Source organism: Bactrocera oleae, chromosome 2, assembly GCF_042242935.1.
Source record: "Bactrocera oleae isolate idBacOlea1 chromosome 2, idBacOlea1, whole genome shotgun sequence".
NCBI classification, from domain to species: Eukaryota; Metazoa; Arthropoda; class Insecta; order Diptera; family Tephritidae; genus Bactrocera; species Bactrocera oleae.
In genome coordinates this window covers 35,442,525-35,463,261 of record NC_091536.1, presented here as the reverse complement: position 1 = coordinate 35,463,261, position 20,737 = coordinate 35,442,525, and the positions used below count along the sequence as shown (strand labels likewise).

The following is a 20,737-nucleotide window of genomic DNA, read 5'->3' as shown; positions in this document are numbered from 1 at the left end:
TTTTTAATCGATAAGTTTGGAATACAATAAATTAACTGTGTCATTGCTAAGTGGCCTCAACTCTCTATTCAACTGATTAACATGTAAAGAGAATATTGAATGAAGGGTTATTCCACCTATTCCGCATGCTGCTTTACCCGTAGGTGCGCAAAGAAGAGCTTTTAAGGAACTTGGATTGGATCCAGGTGTAGAATTGTAACGATGGTTAAAGCTTGATGTATTGCAGATATCAAACGACTCTTTCCTACACCTGCACCGCCGCCAATGAAATCATAAAATTTGGTTTTAGCTGGTGCATCAGCTGTGTCAACTAGGTTATTTGCTTTATAATTACACTTTGAACTAAATTAAATAATTCCTCAACTGGAATTAAGGGAGGTAGTTTAATAAGTCTGATATTGCAATCAGATTCAGTGCCATTATCTGTTGAATCTTCGCCATGCAAGTCCAGCAAATTTATATTTGGGTTTATTTCTGGAAGTGCCAACACTCTGAATTCATTTTCCACGATAGGTAGTTCATTTTGAGCACCTTCGTCCAAGTCTATTTCATTATAAAGACTTTCTAGAACATTTTCAAACTTCCTTTGCTCAAAAACACCATATTTTCTTTGATTTTCCTCAATTAGAATACGATGAGTTATGCAAGTCTGCTTATTATCGTTTTCAATGAGATCTTGCTGTTCATTCCACCATGGATAGTAAAGCATTAACATTTCGCGGAAATACTCAACTCTGGCCGAATCTGGGTTAAACCTTCTATACCAAATAATACAAGGTTTGGTACGTTTCTTAACAAAACCGCTACCGTCTTTAAGGGGAATGATATCCCCGGTTTCTGGTAAATTATTGTCTTCTCTCTCTTCTTCTTCATGATCACTACCAGACTTAAAATTATTACACCTAGATGCTAGCTAAACAAAGAGTCTCTAACTGATCGGATCTTTGAACAAAACGGTCTAAAATAGGTTCTGAAGTTCCTTCCGTTCCTCAGGTCGAGAGGTATTTATAAATATTGCTTCCGAAAGATGGAGCACAATGCAGCAATATATGTTTAAGTTTTTGCTTATCAGTATAATTTCCAGCGTTTACCTCTGATATAGATTCATTTAAGAGCCTAGAAATTCCTCTACTTGACTTATTAATATATTTAATTATATATGAACAGCAGGCATATGCATCCAGTATATATTGGATATCCATATATGCTCTATGGAGTTCCAAAATCAGAGGATTATAAGCGTTTATACAACGATCCTGTAATTTTCTTTTTAGAAAAATTTTATGTTTTGGTAAAGTTGACCTAAGCTAACAAATAGGCATCAAAAGGCATATGGGAGGTTGAGAAAAATGCCTTTCGCATCGTCATTGTGTCGTCAAAGCAATGATATGTGCCACTTGCAGGTCACTAAAAAACTCTCCTCTAGGGAACCGGCGCCACCCTGGAACCGCTTTCGCCTTACTTCAGGTGGGTTCAATATTCCTCGTCTTAAGACTAACATGTCATTGCCTGCGTCCAGGTCCCGTTTTTTAATCAGACGGGTATGATGTTATCCACATTCAGGGGGCCGACCAAAGTGTGGAGCCCATTTCTCTGCGTGTGCCAGCGTGTGCATTTGAAAAATGTGTGTTCAGCGTCGTCCTCGATCGCGTCGGTGTATATACAGGATGGCTCTTCGACTTTTCCCATTTTATATAGATACTTCCTAAAATATCCATACCCGGATAGCATCTGAGTAGTGTAAAAATCTACCTCACCATGTTTCCTGTTAGACCATTCTTTTATGTTTCGGATTAGCCTGACCGTCCAACTGCCGTAGCGTCCTTGCTCCCAGTGAGCTTGCCATTGTTCCAAGGTGTCTTTATTTCCTCTTTTGTAGCGGCAGTATCTGTTGCTTGTTTATTCAACGTCCACATTTTCTTTCGTTCAAATTCTAATAAGTCGATGTGTTTCCGCTTATTACATATACAGCTTCGCCCGAGACTGTGCGATATGCAGATGCTACCATTAGAGCAGCAGTGCGATAAACTTTTTCGAGAGATTTGCGTCGATTATTTTTCCTCAATGTGTCTGCCCATAACTCTGCTCCGTAAAGCAAGACATTTAGTGTTGTCGACATCAAAAGTTTCCGTTTTTCCTGTCTCGGCCCTCCGATATTAGACATCAGTCTGCTCAATTGACTAGTTATTATGGACGCTTTTTCCGCAGCGTATTGAATTTGTGCCCAGTAGGTAAGCCTGGAGTCTATTCTTACCCCCAGGTAGTTGACAACCTTTTGTGTCCTTAATGTTTCTGTTGTTGTCCTCATGTCTATTATAGTCGGAATGTGTTTCTTTGTTAGCAGTACCAGCTCGGTTTTTTCAGTGGCAAGTTTGAGACCTTCAAGCCACATTTGAGCTCTGATCATCACCTGGTTTAACTTCCTGCGCGCATCTTCGGTGTCTCTCGCAGTGATTATCGCGGCGATGTCGTCTGCGTAGCCAACTAGATAGGTATCGTCGGGGATAATTAGGCTTAATTTGCCGTCGTAACTGACGTTCCAGAGGTCTGGGCCGAGGATTGATCCCTGCGCAGCTCCTGACGTGACCTTCAAGTGTCGTGGCCCTTCAGAGGATTTATACAGCAAAACTCTGTCTTCCGAATAGCTCCTCACCATTATGCTGAGATATGTGGGTATTTTAAAATTTTCCTCTAATGCTTCAATCATGTTTTCCCATCAAACGCTGTTGAAGGCGTTCCGAACGTCAAGGGTGGCGAGTAAAACAACTCGTCTGAGTTTACTGCATCCTCTGTGCGCTTCTTCTACGCTCGTCACGACATTCTCAATAGTCCCCAGTATTTATTTACCAGGTCTGAAACCGCCTGCCGTCGTGATTTCTTCCTCTATCCGCGGTTTCAGCATTCTCTCGACAAGCTCACCGGCTGTGTCAAGCATGCAAAGAGGCTGGTATGCTGATGGACTATCTGGATCACTTTTTCTTTAAAATTAACACGAGCTGTTGTCTAATTTGGCTTGGAAGACATGAATATTATCGCTAGGGGTTAAGTAGCAGGTTATTATGGTGCAGAGGTCGCATTTGGTCCAGACGAAACCGTTCCCGATTCCTCTACCTTGCGTGGCTATTTTGCTACTGGGGAAGCCAGGTCGCGGCAGTGCCACTGCCGTCTTCTTTGTATATTCCACTCTGTTTCCTTTCGTACTTCTCGCTTATAACGACAATGTCATAATGGCGCTCCGTTATCATTTGAGTCAGCAGTACGTCCGCAGTTTTACTTCTGTGCATGTTAGCTTGGAGAACTTTCATTTGTCTACGAAGTCCTTAAATACCGAGCATTCGTTTCAGTCCAGGTAGATGATCCGTTTGGCTAAGTTTGACCTCTGTGCATATGCAGCAGGTTGGAAGCTAGTTGCTCCTTAAGCCTATGTCCCGGTTGGCCGCATTTTATACATTTACCTTGCCCTCTTCTGTCTGGTTTCTTGCAATCCCAGGCCAGGTGTCCTGGTCCGAAGCAACGGAAACATCTTTTAATAGTCTCCTTTAATCGTAGTCTGCAGTAGATCCATCCAATTTTGGCTCTCCTCTGCCTTAGCAATGTATCTGCTTTAGCACTTGGCAATGTAATGTATGCTCTGACCTGCTCTTTTCTGTTGGAGATATGTTTATTTTCGGGTCAGGCACTGGTTCTCCAATAGCGCTCTCTATTGCTTCGATCACTTCTTCCTTTGTCGTTAGAGAATCGTGGTCTCTAATCTCCACTGTGGTCTTTGGTTTAAGGTCGGCTACTGATGCGATCTTTTTTAATGTACTCTTTGGAGATTCGAAGAATTTCGCGCTTGCCACCTGGCCCTTTTCTAGCTCCAGTAAAAGTGCTCCTGCTCTAGTTTTTCGTATTCCCTTTATTTTGACTGCTGTTTCTTCGAGCTTTAAGTTCGTTTTGATATCCCTGAGGACATCTGCGCAGCTGTTTCCTTTTGTTGGCTTAATAATGACAGCTTCCGATAGTCTTTTTGGCGTTGGCCTTTTCTATTGGCTTTCCAGAGGCCTTTGTTGATTTTTGACGCTTGTTGAGTTTCCTTGGCTTCTTCGGCATCACTGTTTTCCACTGTTCAGCTTCTCCCTTTCGGGGACGTGTGACGGTGCGTATTTCTGCAGGGCTGGTGGCACGTCGTTTGGATGTGGTAGCCTGGGGCGTTGTCATCGGTTGATTGTTAGTTTCAACTATAGCCATTATTGGGTATAAGTTATTTTAGCCGATGTTGGAGTGCTGTGTTCCGTCATTGGTCTTGCCAGGATTGCTGCTGAAATCGTGGTTGTAAACTCGGTCGGTACCAGGTTTTCTTGGCGGGTATTCGCACACTTTGGTGTCACTGGTGTTAGTTGTGACACTGACGATCGCAGAACCCTGGTGCTTCTACGAAAAGCATTGTTGTGTTCATCTCCTCTGTTGTTCTGTTCCTCTTCTTGTGATTTCCCTTCGCTGTTGTCGTTTTTTTGTTTTGATTTTTGTTGTGTTCATGTTCGATTGGGTCACACTTGGTTCTATGTTGATTTGTATCGATAATTTGTTCGGAACCTACGATTGGCGTGACTTACAGTATTTTGTGACTGTTCACTATCTCTATATAAAGAGTTTGCACGAAGAATTCTCATACGTCTTCTATTCTGAAGACGACTTAGTAATACAGATTTTCTACTTAATCTAAGCATAATTAATTAATAATAAATGGCTTAATATATAAAATACTTATAGATAATACTGTAATTGAGTCCTTGCTATGACTCCTTTCCTCTCGGTGTATAGGTACTATGGTATACTGGTGCACTTATGTATATGTGTTTGCTCGCCACTGTATATAACAATAGTTTAAACACTATACCTATAACTAATACACTAAAATTAGTTTGAAAACAGCACTTTGCTGGCCAAGAAATCTAGTGTAACTGAAACTATAAACACAGTGTACTGATATTTATTATACTCTTGCAACATGTTGCTACAGAGTATAATATTTTTGTTATCGTATATATTTGTATACACAGTTTACGTACTTTTGTAAACCTATATATTACATAGATACTCACTAACATAATAATACATAATATTTAGTTATATTTTAGAAATTAGTAGTTTATTTCATTGTATTGAACTTAAGTCAAAAGCAAAAAATATCAACGGAGTCGGCCACATGTTCGCTCGTGAGACGAGATTTTTCGCGAATACCATTGAATTATGGACAAAAGTGCTGTGAAATCATAATAAGGTGCTGAATAAACTTGACAGTGACATTGTACAATTGAATTGAAGTGGACATTTGCAATAGTTTGCACGTAAACTCAATTAAAAGAAATATTCAAATACGCAAAAAGACTTTTTTTTTTTTTTTTTTTTTTTTTTTTTTTTTTGTTCGTCTCTCTTTATAACATTATTCTTCGCTGTCGAATTGTCAAATTTCGTCGTACTTTGCATTCGGTTCGAAACTGTGCTACGTATGTGAATTTCGGTTTCGAACGAGTATAATCGTATGTGTAGAAAATTGTACACAAAGCAAAGACCGCAATAAAGAGGTGTTAAGAAGAGTACATAAAGCGTGCGAATTCGGATTTGAACTGTGCGTAACTCGGCGAATTGGCGTTACTCTATAATGGCGCCGAAATCCAGAAAGAAGAGGACACTTGATGTATCTGACATTGATATTGATGAAGTATCAGCTCTAAAAATGGAAAATGAACTATTAAGACAGTTAAATTCAGAACTACAGGAACGAAATAAATTACTGAACAACCTGGTGGAAAAAGGGAATTTATTAAGTGATGTAAGAATTTCATATGCTGACATTGCTAAAGGACATACTAATATTAATGAAAGAGTACCTAAAATATTAGTTAAAGCTAAAAATAATGATAATGGTGAAACTCTGAAAATAGTAAAAATTAAATTAACAAGTGATCTAACAATACCAATCAACAACGTTCGTAAAAATAATGATGGGCTTGTTTATGTTAAATGTAAAAACACAAATGATATACAAAGAGTTAAATTGGTCTTAAGTGAAAAACTGGGTGGTGATTATTGTGTTGACTTGGAGCATCTTAATTTTCCTAAAATAAAAGTTACTAATGTGGAAAATGAATTAAACAAAGAAGAATTATGCGAGGATATATGTAATAGGAATTTCCAAGATATTGATGGCGCTTTCAACATCATCGCGGACTACAGGAACAAAGCTGGAATCCGGTCATTGATACTCGAGCTAACCTCTGAGTCATACCTACATCTAAAAAATTGCGGATTTAAATTGTACATTGGTTATCAATGCTGCCAAGTATATGATTTTTTTAATTTTAATTTATGCTATAAATGCGGAAGATCAAACCACAAACACAAAAATTGTAAGAATGAGGTTAAATGTCTTAGGTGTGCGGGTGATCATTTAACTAACACCTGTAAAAGTACTAACATAAACTGTCTCAATTGCGTGTACTATAATGAAAAATATCGGAAAAACCGCCCAACTAATCATTGTGCTATGGATACATGTTGTGAATATATCTCTAATAGTATATATAAAATAATAAACAATACTGATTATCCGGTGAAACCAACGATACCAAAGTCACTAGGTAAAATTGGAAATTGGTCTTTACAAACAACCGATGATTGATAAAGAAGAAATGCAGATTGAAGAAATTTTTACTGATTTATATAATTTAAATAATACGTTACCTAATAACAATTTCTTTATGGTTCACCTAAATGTTAGAAGCCTAAATACAAATTTCAACAAATTAGAGTTATTTATTGAACATCTTGTAATAAAACCAGATATTATTGTCTGCACGGAGACTTGGCTCCTTTCTTGTTATACTTTTTTTGAAATGAATGACTATAATATTTTCTATAATAGTAGCAAAAATAATAGAGCTGATGGCGTTGTATTATATATTAAAAAATCTTTAAAACATGATGTTAAGATAGATGTAATTGATAACGTGAAAATTATCTCAACGATAATAAAATTGAAGGGTAATAAAAATCTTAAAATATCGGGTATATATAGATGTCAAGACATTCCTAAAGAAAACTTTATAGATGCAATAACTAAATTTTTAGACGTAAACAAGCATGGGAACAATCATTTTCTAGTTGGGGATTTTAACATCAATTTATTAAGATCTGATATTGCTACAAATGAATATTTAAATAATCTATTAGATCGTGGCTATATACCATATTTCAATGGTGTAACCAGACCTAATGACTTAGGGGGTACTTGTATCGATAACATTTTTGTTAAATCAAATATTGAGAAAATCAGATCCTTTACTTATGCCAATGTTTTTACAGATCATTATCCTATTTTTGTTGCTCTGGATTTGTTCCCTATAAAGTCTATGCTTAAAGAAACCTATTTCATTAACCACAATCTTATAAAAGTAAATAGTAGTTTACATGATTGGTCCCATATGCTTGATATAAAAGATCCAGAAGTTTTTTTTAAGCTTCTGATTGAAAATATAAAGAATATTATTGATGTTTCAAGATCCAAAGTAAATAAAACTAAGAACAATAACAGACCGAGGAGTAAATGGATAACTAAAGGTATTATAAAATCATGTAAAACAAAAGAAACTTTATACAGACTATGGAACTTGGATAGAAATAATGTAAAATTAAAATCTGAATATAACGCGTACTGTAAAATACTAAAGAGAGTTATAACACTTGCCAAAAATAACTACGAAAGTAAATATGTTAAAAAAATATCCAAAGATAGTAAAAAAATGTGGCAATACGTTAACACGAAAATAGGTAAAAAAACTAAAGCAAGGCCTATACTGGATTATCTAGTATGTAATGATGAAATCATATCCGATAACCAGGTTATTGCTGATGAGTTTATAACTTTCTTTAGTAATATTGGAGTTGAATTAGCTAATAAAATTGATAAAATATCGATTGATATAAATAAAAATGTTAAGCATAACCCTAATAGCATGTTTCTTACTCCAACTAGTTATACTGAAATTGAAAAAATCATAAAAGAAATGAAAGATAAATCGGGTGGTGTAGACGGCATTAGCAGTAAGATTTTAAAAATTATAGCCAAAGATATTAGTATACCTTTAGAGCATATTTTCAATATTTGTATATATAAAGCTATTTGGCCCTCTGTACTTAAAAAAGCTGATATTATACCTATACATAAATCCGGGGACAAGCACTTAGCAAATAACTATCGGCCTATTTCTCTAATCTCAAACCTTGCTAAAATATTCGAGAAAATAATATATATTCGATTTTATGATTTCTGTAGGAAAAATAGTTTAATTTCTCCGAACCAATTTGGATTTATGAAAAGTAGAGGTACCAGTGATGCTTTAACTCTTACATCAGATTTTATTTATAAAAATATTGATAAAAATTTACCATCTGTCCTAGTCTTTCTAGACCTAGCAAAAGCGTTCGATACTGTAAATCACGAAATACTACTAGATAAGATCTGGAGGCTTGGGATTAGAGGAATACCTCACCAATTACTTAAAAACTACCTTTACGAAAGGGAACAATGTGTAAAAATTAACAATTGTATTAGTACAACAATTAATGTAAAAGTTGGTGTGCCACAAGGCACAATATTGGGTCCTTTGCTGTTTATCATGTATATAAATGACATCTTCAATACTCTACCGGAAATGGCTCTCGTAGCCTATGCTGATGATACTGCAGTGCTTTGCTCTGGTAAAAATTGGAATGAAGTTAAAACACGACTGAATAGATGGTTGGAGATACTAAATAAATGGTTACGAAGTAATCAATTATCTCTTAACATAGACAAGTCTACATACATCACTTTTGGCAGTTATTGTGATAGTATACCCGTCTGTTCATGCGACTTCTAATCCCGCGGCATTTGTACAACTAAGCGCACAACCACTGTACAACATCATACCATACAACATAACACAATGCAACATCATACACCACCTACAACACACCATATCACTCACCAACACAACCATATACAATTAACCAACCACACTATACATCCACACTATACACCCACACTGCAACCACCGTCTTTTCCACCACCCGAATGAACAAAAGGGCCAGTCAGACCGGGATGCGCTCTCTTTTCGCTTTCGTCCATGACCTATAAGGTTCTATATCAAAACGTTCCCGGCCGAGTGATTATCATCGAAGTAAAGTAGAAGTGAATTAAACAAAACCTGAAAGTGTATGACAGGTTATTTAAAACCTTAAAGCTAAGAACGTGAACTTTTTAATATTATAAAGTGTCAAAAGAAAAAAAATATATTTTCACAATAATAAAGTTTAAAAAAAATTAAATAAAGAGGTTTTTACTAAAAGTAGTACAATTGTGACAAAAAGTGAGTATAACACCGCACCCAAGGTGAAAGAATAAGTGAAGTCAACAAATGGTCCTTCGAGCCTCCTTGAAAGGCACCTATCAAAAAAAAAAAAATAAAATAAAAAAGTGAAATCTTTTCAAAACATAAGTACTAATATACATACTATACTAAGTGGTTAAATTAAATTACAACAAACGGGCGCGAAACCAACTAAAATATATATAAAAAAAAAAAGACCAAAAAATTAAAAACGGGCGCGATTTAACACAAACTAAGAAACAAAATCAACATAAAGCACGGGAACTAAATCCACCAAGCAAGCAGAGAGGAGGACAGTAACGCACAGGAAAAACGCCGGAGACAACAACAAAAAACCCATAATAAAAATAAAAAAAAGAAGAGAAAGGAAGTATTGCCACCCATAAACCCTTGGCGGAAAAAAAAGTGAGTCCATTCCGATTTGATTTTATGCGCATATGTACATATGTATGTATGTTAGATACAGTTTTATCGGTTTTCGGTGGAAATAAATAACCGAACGATATAACTGAAAAAGAACAAAAAAAAATATATATATATATATATTATACGGTACCTGCCTCAGCTTATTTCGTGCCTCCAAACACACCGTTATATTCTTTAAAAAAAAAAAATAAAAATAAAAAATAAAAATAAAAATTTTTCAAAGTCAAGTATTCCTACTTGCGATATTTTCAGCGGTACCCCTTGGGCTAAAAAAGCAACAAGCAGGATCGCTTAAAACGCATAAGCAAAGGCTAACAAAAACTCACATATATTACAGAAATACATACATACATATGTGCAAATACCTATAATTAAATACAAAATTTTGGGCTTTAAAACTTTGCCGCGAAATATTATATATTAACCGCAAGTAACATCTTTTCTAATTTGCCTACATAATCATATGGTACATACATAAATTAGCTAATTCTAAAAGTTTCAAAAAAAAAAATTCCTGTTCAAATACCTGCCTGCTTAATTCGTGTCTCCAAACACATCACAAGACAAAATACAAAAACAATTTTATAAGTCAAGTTCATCGACTTGCAAACTTTCCAGCGATACCCCTTGGGCCCATAAAGCAACAAGCAGGATCGCTCAGAACATATAAGCAAAGGCAGAAAGAAAAAAAAAAAAAACAACAATACAATTATCGGCATTTATGTATGTACACATATTTTCTTAAGCATTGGCACATTTCCCGCGCTAAATATATACCGCAACCCAACCCTTTTGCTCTTCATTTCTCTTATATATTCTCTTAAAAAATATACATAAAAAGTAATATATTTACAATTATATATATATAAATATATATAGGCGCTCTCAGCAAAACTTTACAAAAACGCGTTACATGTATGCATGTACATATATGTATATGTACACATGTCAATATAACTAAAAGGTATACGGTCAAAACGGATTAGCATATGCAAACATATGAAAATTAAAATTAACATACATAGGTATGCAGATATATATACATTTGTTGTTAAGAACAATTTTATTTTCGCGTTCCTTTTAAACAAATGTATATAGATACATATAATAAAAACGAATATACATACATACAAAATATACAAATTATTCGCGAGTGAAACGAATACCCAGTAAGCAATTTCGGCAATTTTTAAGATAATAATAATACGGACATAAATTTTAATAAAATAAATTGACTTGTCCGATAGGAAAAAAAAATTACAACAGACTAATTTTTTTTTAACTACAGCTTTGGGTAGCAAACTAAAATTTTTTGCTACAACCGTATTATAGCAAATATTTAATACAAAACTATTTTAATAGCTAGCTAATAGCTTTTAATTTAATTCAAAGATTTATAAATGCAATCTGATAAAGCAAAAGAGGTTAAACAACGAACACCTCTATCATTAGAAATTCCAAAAATGGCTGATGATGATAAAGCACAAGGCACACCCGCAGAAGCTACACGCTCAAAGCAGGGTGCAAAACAAAAAAGAACCAAAGACAATTCACTGTCAAGGTTCATAACTGAAAGTGACAGTTTTATTAGATACTGCACACGGTTTTCGGCTTCGCCTATTAACGACAATACAGAATCAGTCCTAAATTTAAAAATTCAAAGCATAGATAATATATGGGCACGCGTTCTGACAGCGTACGATACAATATTAGATACTGACGACGCTGAACTTCCAGAAAACATTAAAGCTTCGGCGTCAGCCAAATATGAAAACTGCCTCGATCAATACGAAACTACGAAGGCAATGATATTAGACCAAATAAATTTATTAAGGCCATGTAGAGCCACTACTCCTCCTCCGAGAGAAGTTACAAATTCAAAAGAAAACCTAGATACAGGTATATTTTTAAAAGTACCAGCTTGTGATACTGAAGTTTTTCATGGAGGTTATGATCAATGGCCGTCCTTCCGGGACATGTTCACTGCCGTGTATATCAACCATCCTAAACTTTCGCGAGCACAAAAGCTGTACCATCTCAGGTACAAAACAAAAGGGGAAGCAGGCAGTATTGTCAAGCGTTTCGCTTTGAATGACGAAAATTTTAATCTGGCTTGGGATGCACTGGTCGAAAGATACGAAAACGAAAGAGTATTGGTAGATAACCAAATAACTATTTTAATGAATTTACCAAAAATTCAACAAGAAACCAGCCAAGAATTTCAAAAACTATACTCGACAGTGACTAATTGCTTATCTGTGTTAGAAACACAAAATGTATCCACAGAATCGTGGGACCCTATCCTAGTAAATATTTGCGCAGCGACACTACCTGATGCTGCTTTGCTACGATGGGAGCAATCACTAGTGGCAAGAAAGAAATCGCCAAAATGGCATCAAATGAAAGAATTTTTAACAACTCAGTACGAAATAGCTGAGCGAGTAGATAAAAAGGTAGTTAAGCCAAAAGGTCATCAAAATGACTCAAATAAAAACTTTTTTAAACCCCAAGTCAGTAATAACACACAATATAATAGACACGTTAATAGAAGCCAAACATTCGTGTCAAACCAAACAAACCATTGGCAATCATTATGTGAAATCTGTAAAGGAGGACATAATATAAGATCTTGCGAGAAATTTAAAAAAATGTCCGTTTCAGATAGAAACAATCTTGTCCGACAACATAAACTTTGCATCAACTGTCTGTCCAACTCTCACGGGACAAAAGACTGTGAAAGCAAATTCAGTTGTGTGTACTGTCAACGACGACATCACTCATTGCTTCACATAACCAATTTTACAAATATGAAGCAAAATCATATACATAAAACCACGGGCCTAGTCGCGACAACCAAATCAGGTAATCCCGAAATCCCGAATCCCGAAAATAAAGAGGAACACCCATGTTGCTCAAAAGCAGCAAAAGTTCAAGCGCTTCATTCTGAGAATGAAAGCAAAATTCTTTTACCCACAGCGGTCATTGCTATAGAACATAAAGGAGATTTATTCAAATTAAGAGCATTAATAGATCAAGGCTCTCAAAGATCCTTTATATCATCAAAAGCTCAAAATCGGCTAAAATTGCCAGTCAAAACTTCTAGTTTCCAAATTTCGGGAATGGGCGGAAGAATTATACAAAATTCAAATAAAGTTTGCCCAATCACCATAGTTTCTCCAAACGCGGATATACGAATAGATGCACAAGCCATTGTTCTACCGCAGCTCACTAATTTGCTTCCAAGCTATGAAGTAAATAAAAAACAGTGGGAAAAATGCTCATATCTCAAATTAGCAGATCCCAACTGCCATACCCCATCACAAATCGACATATTATTGGGCAGCGACTTAATACCTCAAATAATTCTTGAAGGTATAGAGAAAATCTCTAATAAATTGTTAGCCCAAAACACAATCTTTGGATGGATATTAAGTGGCCAAGTCACAGAAAAAATTAACTCCTTCACAACTCAAGTTGAAAATATTTCAAACGAATATTTAAATAATCAACTCAAAAAATTCTGGGAAGTAGAAGAACTACCCCAAATCACAAAACCTTCAGAAGAAGACCTGGCATGCGAAGCCTATTACCAGTCCACAACAACAAGAAACGAACATGGTCGTTATGTTGTGCGACTCCCATTCAAGCCCACCTTTCCAGAAACGATAGCTCTAGGCCACTCGAGAATATCAGCAGTCCAGCAATTCCTAAGCTTGGAAAAAAGCTTGATAAAGAAAAGCGAGCTTAAATCAGCATATGATGACGTGATGGATGAATATCTTGACCTCAATCATATGGAAGAAGCTGTACCATATGAAAAAATATCTAAAGGTAGATATCTATCTTTTTATCTTCCACATCACGGGGTAATAAGACCAGATAAAATCACAACAAAAGTACGAGTTGTTTTTAATGCCTCAAAGTGTACGAGCTCAGGCAAATCACTCAATGATGTACTATACACAGGGCCAACATTACAACCTGATCTCATGCTGCTAATACTAAATTGGCGCATGTTTAAATATGTTTTCAATGGAGATGTAGAGAAAATGTATAGACAAATTTTAGTACATAAAGATGACCAAGATTTCCAGCGGATAGTCTTCCGAAAATCAAGTAATAGTCCAATCAGCGACTACAAACTTAAAACAGTTACCTTTGGCATCAATTGTGCACCCTATTTAGCCATTAGGACATTACATGAAGTGGCAAAAACCTGTCAAACAAATTTGCCTTTAGCAACTTCTGTGCTACAAAAACAAACATACGTTGATGATATTCTATCAGGTAGTCACAGCCTCTCATTAGCTTGCGAATCACTATCTCAAGTGATCAAAGCACTAAATTCAGCCGGGTTCCCCCTAAAGAAAATTACATCAAATCATCCTGAGATAATAAAAAACATAAAAGGGGAAGACTTATTAGATACTAACTTCCTTAAATTTGAAAAGGCCAGTACTACAAAAACTCTCGGGATTCAATGGAATGCGATAACAGATCAATTCTCATATACAATTGAGTCAATATCTGCAATATCCGCCATAACCAAACGTCAAATACTTTCCTCGGTGGCAAAACTTTTCGACCCCGCAGGATGGCTTTCGCCAATAATGATTCAAGCAAAAATCCTCATTCAAGAACTGTGGCAAGACGGCACTGAATGGGATGAGCAAGTAAAACCCATACGTTTAACAAAGTGGGTTCAATTTGCAAACAATCTACATACCATCTCGGAAATTCGAATTCCTCGATGGGTAAATTTCGCACCTGACTATAATGTAGAATTACATGGCTTCTGTGATGCCTCTGAAAAGGCCTATTGTGCAACAGTTTACGTACGCACTGAATATGATAACAAAATATCTTCACGTCTTTTAGTAGCCAAAGCCAAAGTTGCTCCGCTGAAGACACTCAGCCTGCCACGGCTCGAACTGAATGGTGCACTTCTGTTAGCAAAATTAGTCTCAATTGTCCAAACCCATCTGAAATTAACCAATCATAAAATGTACCTTTGGTCAGATTCAGAAATAGTTTTAGCATGGTTAGAAAAACCACCATATACCTGGAAGACTTATGTATCTAACCGTATATCTCAAATATTAGACTTAGTTGGCCCAGCACAATGGCAACATGTTGCAAGTGCAGATAATCCAGCGGATCTTGGGACAAGAGGCTGCAAACCACTTCATCTCACCAGCACTACACTCTGGTGGAACGGTCCTACGTGGTTAACAGAATCACAAGAAGTCTGGCCAAAGTCTCCCGCTCGCAATATAATAGCTCCTGAAACTCGGAGAATTGAAAACTTTCATATCACTCCTGATGAAGATGATATATTACATCGATTTTCATCATTCCCAAAAGCACTAAGAGTAGTCGCTTACATGTTTAAATTTATCCAAAGACTCAAACAAAAGGTTAAAGGAATAACCAATGATCCTTCCGTACAACTAACGCATTCCGACATGCAACATGCAAAGGTCATCCTAATTACCTATACACAAACTCGCTATTTCATTCGGGAGAAATCAAAGTTAGTCGAAAGACGACCCCTCGATAAGGGAAGCTCACTTCTCGTTTTAAATCCTTTTTTGGACACTAAAGGATTAATCCGGGCACATGGAAGACTAGTGAATTCCAGCCTTAGTTATAACGAACGACATCCCATTATAATTCCCGAGAAATCCCGTTTTACTTATTTATTTTTAATATATCTTCACCAACTTACATTACATGGTGAGCATCGCTTGATGCAACAAATGGTCCGACTAGAATTTTATATACCGCGCCTAAAGCCACAAATTAAAAGAACGATTTTTATGTGTAAACAATGCACATTGTACAAGCACAAAATACGCACGCAGATCATGGCAGCTTTGCCACCTGAACGCTGCAATTTTGCTCTTCCCTTTACCATTACTGGGGTCGATTTTGCTGGACCTTTCCAGATAAAGGCCTCTATGTTAAGGTCTTCCTCATTCAGGAAAGGGTATGTGGCTGTCTTTGTATGTTTCACGACAAAGGCAGTACACCTCGAGCTATGTTCAGATCTGTCTACTGCGGCTTTTCTCGCAGCATTTGCACGCTTTGTCGGACGACGCGGATTTCCATCAAAAATTATGAGCGACAATGGGAAAAACTTTATCGGAGCTCAAAGAGCCACAGAGAAAGAGTTTGTAAAATTTACTAAAGAAGTCTCCCCAGAAATTGTTAAAAAATATGCACCACAAGGAATCGATTGGCAGTTTATACCCCCCTGTTCTCCCCACATGGGCGGACTCTGGGAATCAGCTGTAAAAAGCTTTAAGTCCCATTTAAAGAAAACGGCAGGTAATCATAAATTCAATTATGAGGAATTTACCACACTACTCGCTCGTATAGAAGCCGTACTAAATTCAAGACCCATCTCACCACTCTCGCAAGATCCCTCCGATTTCACAGCTCTTACACCTGGACATTTCCTCAGAGGAGCTCCACTTCTCGCCATACCTGAGGCAGAAGGAGACTCACTCAATTTAATAGACCGATGGGAAAAAATTAAGATACTTCATCATGAATTCAGCCTTAGATGGAAGGAAGATTACCTTAAAGATCTCCATAAGAGACATCGGTGGAAAACGATCCAGAAGGAACCAAATACGGGCGAATGCGTCATCATACATGATGAATGTCTTCCTCCAACAGAATGGCGACTAGGCCGCATTGAAAAGGTCCATCGGGGACGAGATGGTCACATAAGAATAGTAGACGTACGAACGCAAACTGGTATACTAACTCGACCATTAGTAAAATTGTGTTTTCTTCCGAACACCGAAGAAGCGATTACACAAACCCCGCCAAGACAAGCGCATAAATAAAATCAAAACCGACAATTAATTCGTTTAACTCGAAATACTACCGTTTTATAATCCGTACATGCAAATCTAACACTAACAAGCGCGATTAAAAATTAACGACAACATATGTAGTCACATATACATATATATATATATATATATATATATATATTTAAGCCAAGTAACAAATATCATAATTCAAAATTATGAGCCAAACCATATTTTAATATATTCCTATTCCAATAGAAATGGACGTAGAAGATATACACAGCGCTCCCAAGACTGTGAGGGCCGTAATTGCTGCGCCTAGAGCATCTGGTCCACCCATCGCAGCACCAAGGATGCAAAGCGCCACGGCACCACACAGCCAATCATCTGCAGCAGCAGTCAGGGATGCAAACGAGGAGCAGTTTGATGAGCATCTGCCTCCACGATGCAGTCTATGCCATCGACCTCACGTCCTGAAGAGGTGCACCATCTTCAAAAGCATGAAGCCCGCTCAACGCCAACAGATCGCCAGAGCCCACGGACACTGTATGACTTGCTTGGCAGATAGTCACTCCACCTTTGAGTGTATAACCGACGGATCGTGCCAATATTGCCAACGACCGCATCATACTCTGTTCCATCGATTCCCTCGACGTGCAAATCCGTCCACCACGCAGACCAGTCACCGGCACAGACAACAAGGGAATCCCGTCCAGCGCCAAAGAATACATCGCCCGAAGCCATCCAGAGGGGCACGCTCGCGGCCACCTCCACCACCCTATGGTCATCGCAACCAGCGGCAACGGGCAACCGGATTGAACGCCGTAGTGAGCACTCTGCAACAGTTGCAGAGACTTCTAGGCAATTAATTCGCCTAGGGGGGCCGGGATGTTCATGCGACTTCTAATCCCGCGGCATTTGTACAACTAAGCGCACAACCACTGTACAACATCATACCATACAACATAACACAATGCAACATCATACACCACCTACAACACACCATATCACTCACCAACACAACCATATACAATTAACCAACCACACTATACATCCACACTATACACCCACACTGCAACCACCGTCTTTTCCACCACCCGAATGAACAAAAGGGCCAGTCAGACCGGGATGCGCTCTCTTTTCGCTTTCGTCCATGACCTATAAGGTTCTATATCAAAACGTTCCCGGCCGAGTGATTATCATCGAAGTAAAGTAGAAGTGAATTAAACAAAACCTGAAAGTGTATGACAGGTTATTTAAAACCTTAAAGCTAAGAACGTGAACTTTTTAATATTATAAAGTGTCAAAAGAAAAAAAATATATTTTCACAATAATAAAGTTTAAAAAAAATTAAATAAAGAGGTTTTTACTAAAAGTAGTACAATTGTGACAAAAAGTGAGTATAACACCGCACCCAAGGTGAAAGAATAAGTGAAGTCAACACCGTCAATTATATACTAAATATAAACAACAGAGAACTCACAAGAGTAGATCACAGCAAATATCTGGGTCTGTACTTTGATACACATATGAAATGGAATTTTCATGTGAACGAGCTGGCCAAAAAAGTCAGATACTTTGCTTTCCTCTTTTTCAAATTGAGTAAATGGGTTGACATAAAAATCTTAAAAACTATATACTATGGACTTTTCGAAAGTGTAATCAATTACGGAATAATTGCCTGGGGTGGAGCCTACAAAAATGCTCTGCAGCCTATAACAAATATGCAAAACCGTTTATTAAAGTTCTTTGAAAACAATTATGAAACTAATTTGCCACTTGACATCAAGAAAACTTTTATTGTTAAGGCTATAATACAATACTATGAAAAGTGTAAATCAAAATATCTTACCAAACAAGTACAAACTAGAGCTAATACTCTAACATTACCAAAAATTAAAAAGTCAATTAGCATTAAAAATGCATATTATATAGCAATTAAGTACTTTAACATGCTTCCTAATAATTTGAAGATTCTAACATGTAATAAAAAATCTCTTAACAAAAATCTAAAATCCTGGATAAATAACTTATCAATATAGTAAATTTTAGCTATCTATTAAGTGATTAATTTTTGCTCTTACTTGGTATAATATATAATTTATATGTATAACTTTGTCACGCAATATTTAGTATAATGTACTATTATCCATGCTAGAATATTTATAATATTAGAAAATAAGATGTTAAATATATTGTTTTTGTAATGCCCTGGTTCTATGCACAGATGTTAAACATCTCTATAGACCTGTACCAGATGAAATAAATAAATAAATAAGTGCTCGGAAAACCCCTCCGTAAATTGCGTTTGTCTTTTGAAAGGTCTGCTCATGAAGGCTAAATTAACAATAACTTACATATAATTAAGTATGGTATACACATATGTAGAGCAGGTATGTAGATTTTCTTCTTTCTGTCTTAATATCCAAACTTTTCATAAGCTGCCAACGGCGCTGGGTAAATCCCAAAAAGTACTTAAATGTAATTTTCTTGAGTTTACAGCTCAACTCATGACCTTCATATTAAAATGTGTCGCAAAACTGATATGCATGATGCATACAACCGTTTGGTGAACTAAACTATACTCTGTTGCGAAAGAATTCAACATTTATTATTCGATTATTATTTGGTATCTTATTAACTTATGTTATTGATCATAGATTTATTTAGTGTCAATACTTTTTTTTCTCCGAAATGTTAACTTTAACAAAACGAAGCTATTTAATTCAAGCATGCTATATGTGATATAAAGTGACCCAAAGGGGCTAGATTTAATATGTGGGGTATATGAGGTTGCTGTTGTACCAAAGGAGCGGAAATCAGTATATTAGGGTAATAAGGACTAAACAAATGTCTAGACCAATTTCATTCATATGCAGCGATATACCACATTATTTTTAAGAAAAACTGTTATTTAATTTCATTAAATGATCAAATTAACGAAAAACATTATACTGCGTGGACCGATTTCACACTTTTTCGGCATTAAACTATTGTATATCTAATATAATATTAGGTAAGGTAAAAAGTTCGTTCGGTTTTTTTATTGATTTTTATAAATATGATAACTTTGTGTACATTTGTCCGATTTAAGTCAAATATGCGCCGTTTCGTTCGTAAACTTGTTGCTAACGAGATGCCAATTTCATTATACCCCTCTCGTAGAAGACTGAGTCCCTATGGCCAAAAAACTCGGAGAGCCAATTTTAACAGGCCTCTCTTGAGGCTAACTCACCATTAAGCGCGTTCGCCATGGACAGGAAAAGATGGTAATCACTTGGTGCCAGGTCCGGACTATAAGGTGGGTGCATTAAGAAATCCCATCCGAGCTCCCGGAGCTTCTGGCGTGTCACCAAAGACGTGTGTGGCCTGGCGTTGTCCTGATGGAACACAATTTGGCCTCTGTTGATCAAAGATGGCCTCTTCTGGATGAGTGCTGCCTTTAAGCGGTCCAGTTGTTGACAGTAGAGGGCCGAGTTGAGCGTTTGGCAATAGGGGAGCAGCTCGTAGTAGATAATTCCTTGCCAATCCCACCAAACACACAGCAAAACCTTTCTGGCCCTCAATCCGGTCTTTGCCATCATCTGAGCCGCTTCCCCGAGCTTTGACCACGACCGTTTGCGCTCGATGTTGTCATAAGTGACCCATTTTTCATCGCCAGTCACAATCAGCTTCAGAAACGAGTCGATTTTGTTGCGATTCAGCAGCGATTTGCAGATGGAAATTCGGACCATCATGTTTTTTTGCGTTAGTTCAAGTGGCACCCAAACATCGAGCTTCTTTTTGAATCCAAGGTTATGCAAATGGTTCCAAACGGTCTTCTGGTTTATCTTTAGTTCCTCGGCAATTAAATAAGTGCTCATGTGACGGTCTGTTTCCACTATTTCCATGATTTTATCGCAATTTTCGACGACAGGCCTCCCGACGCGTGGTGCATCTTTGACATCGAAATTACCGGAACGGAACCTAGCAAATCACTTTTGTGCTACACGTTCGTTTACAGTATCGGTCCCATTAACTAAATTATTGTTTTCAGCCGCTTTGGCTGTTTTTTCGCTTTAATCGAAGAAAAAT

The 20,737-nt window shown here is 36.9% G+C and overlaps 2 protein-coding genes across 11 annotated transcripts in view; both read left to right on the top strand.

Moving 5' to 3' along the window:
- nAChRalpha4 (nicotinic acetylcholine receptor alpha4) overlaps positions 1 to 20,737 on the top strand; it is a 946,244-nt gene that overhangs the window by 129,262 nt on the left and 796,245 nt on the right. The gene's annotated exons all lie outside the window — the stretch shown is intronic.
- LOC138858921 (uncharacterized) lies at positions 16,973 to 17,881 on the top strand. The gene has a single exon (XM_070112975.1). It carries the CDS (start codon positions 17,017 to 17,019, stop codon positions 17,530 to 17,532), a length of 516 nt encoding a protein of 171 aa, XP_069969076.1. The 5' UTR covers positions 16,973 to 17,016; the 3' UTR covers positions 17,533 to 17,881.